General features: G+C 44.6%; 1 protein-coding gene across 1 annotated transcript; it reads right to left on the bottom strand.

The window, feature by feature from the left end:
• Positions 1 to 4,641: 4,641 nt before the first annotated feature.
• LOC133421611 (UDP-glucuronosyltransferase 2C1-like) lies at positions 4,642 to 9,820 on the bottom strand. Its single transcript, XM_061711273.1, has 2 exons — positions 9,760 to 9,820; positions 4,642 to 6,587 (listed from the first exon to the last, which is right to left on the bottom strand). Exons 1-2 carry the CDS (start codon positions 9,775 to 9,777, stop codon positions 5,004 to 5,006), a joined length of 1,602 nt encoding a protein of 533 aa, XP_061567257.1. The 5' UTR covers positions 9,778 to 9,820; the 3' UTR covers positions 4,642 to 5,003.

Here is a 9,820-nt window from a genome sequence, read left to right on the forward strand (position 1 = left end):
GAATGTAAACCTGTTTATTATTGAAAGAGAGTTCCCTTATCCTATTTTGGCTATATTCAAATATTTGGACATTAATGGTTTTAACTATCATCATGTGGAGACAATGAAAGGCTCATTTCTGTTAAAAGCATAACTTCTTTTTGGCCACATGTAGACATGAGATCTGAGTGTCACAGAACTAGTCTTACGGCTGTTGCCATGTTCTATGGATGTGCCCCCCCCCGAGTGTGCGTGTGGTTCTGTTTCATTCCCTCCTGATTGCCAGTGGCAGTGAACAGAGTGGATATGTCTCCACTGGTGGCGGGACAGCACCTTTCTTTTGCACGGTGTTCCTCTCGGCTCGGTCTGTCGAGGCGAGAGGTGGTGACCACAGATGCCTCACCTCAGGGTTGGGGTGCGGTATGGCAGAAGGGGTCAGTCCAGGGGGTTTGGGGCCCTCTGTGGCGGGGACGGCACATCAATGTCCTAGAACTCCGGACTGTCTACTCGGCGCTGAGGCACTTCTTGGGTGAGGCGCCCTTTGAGCCTATGGCAGGGGGGTCCTTGGGGACGACGTCATGGAAGACTGCCTTTCTGCTGGCTGTCACGTCTGCCAAGCGCGTGAGTGAGCTCAACGCCCTTTCTGTCAGTCCTACGTGCCTTCGGTGGAAGGCGGACGGTTCAGGAGTGACCCTGTGGCCAAATATCACTTTCCTGCCAAAGGTGTTATCCCCTGATAATGTCAATCAAGCCAGAGAGTTGGCAGCATACCATCCTCCCCCGTTTGAGTCCCGACTGGAGGAGCGGACTAATTTGCTGTTCCCAGTCCAGGCATTGCAGCTGTACCTTCAGGCGATGGAGAGCTTTCAACGCTCTGAGCAGTTGTTTGTGTGCTACAGTGGGGCGCACAAGGGCTGTGCCCTGTCGAAGCAACGCCCACTGGATTGTTGACGCAATCAAACGGGCTTATGACGTGGCAGGTAGACCTGCCCCTTCAGGCGTTGTCTGTCATTCCACCAGGGGTGTGGCCACTTCCTGGGCGGCGATGAGAGGGCTACCATTGTCTGAGATCTGTGCAGCGGCATCCTGGACGGCGCCGTGCACCTACTCCAGGTTCTATCCCCTTAATGTGGTCTCTGGGTCCACGCTGGCATCGGCCGTTCTGCCTTTGACTTCTGCGGCTGACCACTAGGTGGGTGTTGTTCCTCGTGACAGTGCTGGTATGAGTCATCCACTATGGGGGTATTATTGTTCCAATATTATTTGTGTGTGCGTATCTCAATCTGTGTGTGCGTAAAAAGATTTGTGTGTCTGTATTCAGATTTGTGTGTGCGTAAAAAGATTCGTGTGTCTGTATTCAGATTTGTGTGTGCGTAAAAAGATTCGTGTGTCTGTATTCACATTTGTGTGTGTGTAAAAAGATTTGTGTGTCCGTATTCACATTTGTGTGTGCGTAAAAAGATTTGTGTGTCTGTATTCATATTTATGTGTGCGCAAAAATCAGCCGGTAGCTCTCGATTGGCTGTCTTTGTACACGTGGATTTTGACACACTTCTGCCGCGGCAAATCTGTAAAAAGATCTGTGTGTAAAACGATTTGTGCGTCCGTAACTTTTCCTTTGCCCTGAGCTCGGACTCACAGGCTCACGCCAGGCTACAGCAATGCAGCCTTCACACCACTAGTCGGCGCGTAGCACTCAGTCAGTACGTTCACCTGCAGCAGTTCCATCGGGGTTTTGATCATATTAGACATTGTTTGGACTTTTAAACTGCATGCAACACCTGAACCCCATCTACTTCGGACCTATGTCGGACATTTAGTAATCGGGTTGCATATGGAGTAAGATAACTTCCAAAAAGATGTGTCCATGTTATAACTATTCGTATTCGTAATGATAAACATTTGTATGTAAATAAAAAAGTTGTACCCAAAATTCTGCTGTCACGCACATGAGTCTGATAAATTATTAGGGTTAGGATTGTTTTTATATGAGTAAGAAATTAGGTAAGAAATTGACCTTTTACGTCTCATTTATTCATTCACACGCACTAATATACTTGGGAAACAGTTAGGCACCAAATATAATATATTTATTTTCTCAGATGGCAAAAATAAGAACTTTATTGATCCCACATAGGAGTAATTCATGTTATATCAGCTATAGAGAACAAGGTAGCGCCGAAAAACAATATATAGCCTATCCCCCCTCACAAAAATAAGAAAAATATATTTTCTCATCAACAAAGCATATTTTACATAAACATATTTAAAAATTAGTAACATTTCTTTAGATTTTTTCAGTTCTTTTATTGTCTGAAAAATGGTTCAAATGTGTTATTTTGTTATTTGAAAAAATTTTAATTTGTTTTGTTGTTGAGAAAATATGTTTCTCTATTCTTATTTTTGTGAGGGGGGATAGACTCACAAAAATAATAGATAGCACTACTACTATAGCTGATATAACATGCATTACTCCTATGTGGGATCAATAAAGTTCTTATTTTTGCCATCTGAGAAAATAAATATATTATATTTGGTGCCTAACTGTTTCCCAAGTATATTAGTGCGTGTGAATGAATAAATGAGACGTAAAAGGTCAATTTCTTACCTAATTTCTTACTCATATAAAAACAATCCTAACCCTAATAATTTATCAGACTCATGTGCGTGACAGCAGAATTTTGGGTACAACTTTTTTATTTACATACAAATGTTTATCATTACGAATACGAATAGTTATAACATGGACACATCTTTTTGGAAGTTATCTTACTCCATATGCAACCCGATTACTAAGTGTCCGACATAGGTCCGAAGTAGATGGGGTTCAGGTGTTTGCATGCAGTTTAAAAGTCCAAACAATGTCTAATATGATCAGAAACCCGATGGAACTGCTGCAGGTGAACGTACTGACTGAGTGCTACGCGCCGACTAGTGGTGTGAAGGCTGCATTGCTGTAGCCTGGCGTGAGCCTGTGAGTCCGAGCTCAGGGCAAAGGAAAAGTTACGGACGCACAAATCGTTTTACACACAGATCTTTTTACAGATTTGCCGCGGCAGAAGTGTGTCAAAATCCACGTGTGCAAAGACAGCCAATCGAGAGCTCCCGGCTGATTTTTGCGCACACATAAATATGAATACAGACACACAAATCTTTTTACGCACACACAAATGTGAATACGGACACACAAATCTTTTTACGCACACACAAATGTGAATACAGACACACGAATCTTTTTACGTACACACAAATCTGAATACAGACACACGAATCTTTTTACGCACACACAAATCTGAATACAGACACACAAATCTTTTTACGCACACACAGATTGAGATACGCACACACAAATAATATTGGAACAATAATACCCCCATAATCCACTCTGTTCACTGCCACTGGCAGTCAGGAGGGAATGAAACAGAACGGAAGTTACCTTAACTATGGTTCTGTGAATTCCTGGATGACTGCCAGTCACACCGGTCACTCTGAACTTCCTGCGAGAAGATTCTGGGAGGCCGGATGTAGGCTAGACGCACAGGTAGCCTACACGTCACTCACGTGACTTTGTTGTTATTAAATCTCGACCTGCGCGGAGCGGGAGGAGACATATCCACTCTGTTCACTGCCACTGGCAGTCATCCAGAAATTCACAGAACCATAGTTACATTCGTAACTTCCGTTTGCATGTGTGTGACTGACAGTTTGAGACATCAGCAAATCCATCAATCAGGAGGAGGCAGTTCTGGATTATAAAGGGCCAACAGACCAGAACTCAGGGGGCAGAGGAGCAAACAGAAACCTGCACTGCCCCTGTGCCCCTGTGCTTGATGGACATTGTAGTGGCTTGAATTGGGTTAATTGACTCTGTAAAGGAAATTCTGTTTTGTTACTGTTTGTCTGTACTTGTTTGGTTCTTAGTTGCCTTATTGCTACCACTTTACTTTTGTAAGTAAATAAATACCTTTCAACTACCTGATATTAGGTATTTGTGTTACCTCCCTTTTCCACGAGCCGGCAGTAACATAAGTGGGGGCTCATCTGGGAACCATTTCTGCATTTATAGACTCTAATTACAGAACATTAGATTTCAGTCATTTGTGCAGAGTAAGGCAGCAGTCTTTGTTTAGAGTGAGAGATAATGGGTGGTTTGCATCACACTTCCATACATACCCTTGTTTACAATTCTCTCTAACTACAACTCTAAAATTCAAATTCAATCCCACTATATTATCACACACATCTGGGATGGATAAAAAAAAGTTTTATTCAGATACTGTACATAACACAGAGAATGACTTAAGCCACCGTTTTTTTAGTTCTTCTCTTATGTTAATTGTTACAAATTTCATTATTCCAAAAAGGTAAAGAGTTGAATATCAAAAAGTTGAAATAACAAATTACAGAGAATAAAAAACAACTTGTTTTGAAGTATTTCTCTGTCATGGGGTCTGGTCGTCTGGTAGTCTTCGAACGGACTGTGTTCTGCTGTGTTTACCACAATATGCTAGACACATGTAAGCCCACCAGTCCAACAACTACAGTTTTTTTTTCCGAATGAAATGGTTCATGTAACAGGACAGGGATCTGAAACAAATGAACATCAGCATGGCTGAAAAGCATCAAGGTTTTTTAATGACCAAGTCAGAGTCCCGACTTGGACTCAACTGAAATGTTGTGGCAGGCCCTCAGGAGCTGTGCACGAGCAAAAACCAAAAACTTCAATGGATGGAAGCAGTGTTACAGGAAATTCCTTCAAGGTATTGCTGCAACCAACGATGGTTTCAGGAACTAATAAATCATGGGCGTACTTAGTACTGCCCACACGTTTATCCATTTTTATTTTTATTTTGGCTTCACTTTTGTTAAATAGATAATAGCATGGTAGAAGTTATATGTCATTGTCTGAGGTTGTATTTTCTTACATGTAAGACCCACCACAAGAGATGATTTTTTTTGTAGTTTAAAAAAAATACATGATTAAACTACAAGCAAATAACTTTTCACATATATCTGTTGCATCATTAGTCACGTTTCACTTTCTGCTTACACATCACATTCCATAAACACCTGATGAAGATGAAGGAGCATAAAAGCATGAGCAGCAGCGCCCCAGTCAGGAACAGAACTACATCTACAGAGTGGTACGTGAACCAGGACATTTTGTAACACTGGGCTTTCAGGTGAGCAGCACCTTTGTGTCTCATGACGAACTCGATCCAGAAGAGTGCTGTGTCCAGCGGGTTCATTGGCTGATCTCTGTGCAGTCTGGAGAGTCTCTGCATGTTCATCCTGTAGGAGGGATCGTTTAGGACTCCCTGTATGGCCTTCAGGAAGTTGTCATCTTTGTCCACTGTAGCTATTGAGAGAGTTTTAAGAGCTCCTTTATCTTGCAGACGGATAAGGTTGTCATGCTGGTCAAAAAACAAGGGCAGACCCACAACTGGAACTCCGTGATACATGGCTTCTTGGACTCCGTTTGTTCCTCCGTGAGCCACAAACAGCTTTATCTTTGGATGTCCTAAGAGGTCATTCTGTGGCATCCAGTCCACCACAAGGGTGTTGTTGCCCAGAGTGGCAGGTCTCTTGCCTTCATACCTCCAGATGACTTTCTGTGGTAATTTAGCAAAAGTTGCAGCAATCTCATCTGCCACGTCATCAGGAAGTTTACTAACAAATGTTCCCAGAGACATGATGATGACTCCATGCTCTCCAGAACTCTGCACAAACTCCTCCAGATGTTCAGGAAGAGGTTTTGCAGGTTTACACTGGAACCCTCCCATGTACACAACATTTGGCATTGTGGGCCGTGGATAGTCAAACACAAAATCCACTCTCATCAGCCAAATGTCTGCATCAAGCAATATCTGATTAAAATTATAATCAGGACCAAGATATTTGTCGCATATTGGTTGGTATACTTGTGTAACTACTACACTATTTTGCAACTGGTTTATTAAATATAAGATCATGTTTTTAACTCTCTGAAAGAAGGTCATTTTATCAGTGTTTCCAGATCCTAATATAGGAACGTAGGATACGGGTGATGGAGCGATGGCAAGATGAGCCTCTTGGGGTATCAACCAGCGAACATTATAAACCAAAGGAAGGTTCAAATATTTGGCCAAAATAACTCCAACTCCCCAGCAAGGGTCAGTGAGCATCAGGTCAAACTTGCTCTCGTTTAAGGTTTTTATCAACTTTGAATCATCCAGCGTAGCTGAAGCAAACTCACCTATAGTTCTGTGAGCCTCAGTTAACAGTCCCAACATCCCAATAGATGACTGGAGAAAACTTGTCAAGGGGAGGGCACCTCGTTCAAATTGTATGTTCTCAAATACAAGTTTAGAGATCAACGTCTTGTCCAGGGCTCTCTCCACAGAAACTGTGTAGGAATTGTAATAAGAGGACTTATCCTTGATGTACCAGCTCTTGCTGGATCGCACAACAGTTATTTTGTGTCCTCTGGAGTGCAGAGCTTGAAGTAGAATATCCATGTTGATCCAGTGGCTTCCGTCGGTAGGAACGACCAAGATGTTTCCACCTTCACATGATCTGGGAGTGAGAAGGAGTAGCAGCAAAGCACTGCAGCAACAGATCAGCCTCATCTGAAAAGAAAGTAAGTTGAATGAATCTAAAAGATAAAGATAAATCCTATAATGCAAATATATGTCATCAGAATCAGAATCAGAAAGAAGTGTATTGCCAAGTAGTTTAACACACACAAGGAATTTGTTGTGGTGAATGGTGCAATACAAAAGAACAAATAATATTAAAGGAAAAAATGTACAACAGTGTGATGTTTTCAAACTTACATTGCATTATGTTTAAAATGTATTAAAGTACCATTTAAATTAATTTTTTGGATCAATGCTGAAAAAAAAAAATCAATGCAATGGATCAATGCTAGGAAGAGAACAAGGACCGTTACGTCGCCCGGATCGGCATCACCGGGGCCCCTCCCTGGAGCCAGGCCTGGGGTTGGGGCTCGAAGGCGAGCGCCTGGTGGCCGGGTCTTTGCCCGTGGGACCCGGCCGGGCTCAGCCCAAAACGGCGACGTGGGCCCGCCTTCCTGTAGGCCCACCACCCGCAGGAAGGTCCATGAGAGGCTGGTGCATTGTGGACTGGGCAGTCGTGGCGGGGTGCCTCGACGACCCAATCCCTGGACCAAAACCCTTGCAGTGGGGACATGGAATGTCACCTCGCTGGGGGGGGAAGGAGCCAGAGCTTGTGCTTGAGGTTGAAAGATACCGGCTAGAGATAGTCGGGCTCACCTCGAGGCGACGAGCTGGTGTGGGCTTGTTTATAGCCCCTCAGCTCAGTCGCCATGTGTTGGAGCTTACCCCGGTGAACGAGAGGGTCGCTTCCCTGCGCCTTCGGGTCAGGAAAAGGTCTCTCACCGTTGTTTGTGCCTATGGGCCGAACAGCAGTGCGGAGTACCCGGCCTTCTTGGGGTCCCTGGGAGGGGTACTTGATGGTGCTCCAACTGGGGACTCCGTTGTTCTACTGGGGGACTTCAACGCTCAGGTGGGCAATGACAGTGATACCTGGAGAGGCGTGATTGGGAGGAATGGCCTCCCCGATCTGAACCCGAGCGATGTTTTGTTGTTGGACTTCTGTGCTAGTCACGGTTTGTCCATAACGAACACCATGTTCAAACATAAGGGTGTCCATCAGTGCACGTGGCACCAGGACAACCTAGGCTGGAGGTCAATGATCTACTTTGTTGTGGTTTCATCTGACCTTTGGCAGTAGATGGGTACCGGCAGGCCAAGCAGGCCGCGGCTCGGGCAGTCCTGGAGGCAAAAACTCAGGTCTGGGAGGAGTTCGGTGAGGCCATGGAAGAAGACTTTCGGTCGGCCTCGAGGAAATTCAGGTGGACCGTTCGGCGCCTCAGAAGGGGGAAGCAGTACTCTGCCGGCACCGTTTACGGTGCGGGTGGGGAGCTGTTGACCTCGATTGGGGACATCGTCGGACGGTGGAAGGAATACTTTGAGGATCTCCTCAACCCGACTGACATGCCTTCCACTGAGGAAGCAGAGAGTGGGGACTCGGGGACCTGCTCATCCATCACCCAAGCCGAGGTCACTGAGGTAGTTCGTAAGCTCCTCAGTGGCAGGGCACCGGGGGTGGATGAGATTCGCCCTGAGTACCTCAAGTCTCTGGATGTCGTAGGGCTGTCTTGGTTGACACGCCTCTGCGACATCGCATGGAGGAAGGGGACAGTGCCGCTGGAGTGGCAAATCGGGGTGGTGGTCCCTCTTTTTAAAAAGGGGGACCGGAGAGTGTGTTCCAACTATAGGGGGATCACACTTCTCAGCCTCCCCGGGAAAGTCTACGCCAGGGTACTGGAGAGGAGAATACGGCCGATAGTTGAACCTCAGATTCAGGAGGAACAATGTGGTTTTCGTCCCGGTCGTGGAACACTGGACCAGCTCTACACCCTCTGCAGAGTGCTCGAGGGTTCATGGGAATTTGCCCAACCAGTCTGCATGTGTTTTGTGGATCTGGAGAAGGCATTTGACCGTGTCACTCGTGCCATTCTGTGGGGGGCACTCAGTGAGTATGGAGTCCAGGGCCCTCTGCTAAGGGCTGTCCGGTCTGCTTTTTGCAGATGACGTTGTCCTGTTGGCTTCATCGGACCGGGACCTTTAGCATGTGCTGGGGTGGTTTGAGGCCCAGTGCGACACGGCAGGGATGAGAATCAGCACCTCCAAAACCGAGGCCATGGTTCTCGACCGGGAAAGGGTGGCTTGCCTTCTCCAGGGCGGTGGAGAAGTCCTGCCTCAGTTGGAGGAGTTCAAGTATCTCGGGGTCTTGTTCACGAGTGAGGGAACAAGACTCAGACACAGGACACGCTGGAGAGACTATGTCTCTCGGCTTGCCTGGGAATGTCTCGGACTCCCCCCGGAAGAGCTGGAGGAAGTGTCTGGGGTGAAGGAAGTCTGGGCATCTCTGTTGAGACTGCTCCCCCCACGACCCAGCTCCGGATAAGCGGCGGAAAATGGATGGATGGAGGGATCGATGCTGTTTTGACTTAGTCAGGAACCTCTTTTTAAACAAAATTAAACGAAAAAACAAAAAATAAATTGCATAAAATTATAAATGTTTATGATGTTTTGAGTGTTAAATTTGGTTTTGACCAAAGAGAGCTGAGACCTGGTGACTGTAAATGTCATCAAAATGTTCTCTGGGATCATAAAGCATAAGTGACAGCAAGTCCCTATATTATTTTTTTTACCTATTTCTTGAAGTAAATGGGTCAAGATTCCCTATAACACCAAAGATGCTACAATAGCTATTAATATATATTATTAAAATAAAAATAAACAAATTCATTTTTTAGATGTGTTCTAATATTTTACAGTAATGGTCATATAACACAAGAAGATTTTATCCATCCATAAAATTCTCTTTCGTGGTGCTTTTTTACAATTTTTTTCAATTAAAAATGAAAGGTATGTTGTAAAAACAATCATATTTAGTTTTTTTGTTGTTTTGGGGGAATTTAATTTGGCTGTTTTAAGACTCGGATCCTAACCAGGTCTTTAACATGAGTGATAATAAGGGAAAGCTTACACAAGAGGAAGATTAACAGTGGTCACAATAACTAAAACTCATTTGTCCTCATTTGTTTTTCAATAAGAAGCTCACATGCAACATACACCGGCACATGAATAACATACTGGGCCATATTTAAAATCCACAAACATCCTGTAGATTAGCACATGCAAACTCAAGTTGTACAGTCTGATTTTTTTCCTTCTTTATTTTACTCACTGTGATCATCTTGTTCATCTAGAAAAGAAAAAAAAACTTGTAATAAGATTTCTTTATGCAA

The sequence above is a fragment of the Cololabis saira genome, chromosome 2 (genome assembly GCF_033807715.1).
Source record: "Cololabis saira isolate AMF1-May2022 chromosome 2, fColSai1.1, whole genome shotgun sequence".
Taxonomy (NCBI): domain Eukaryota; kingdom Metazoa; phylum Chordata; class Actinopteri; order Beloniformes; family Belonidae; genus Cololabis; species Cololabis saira.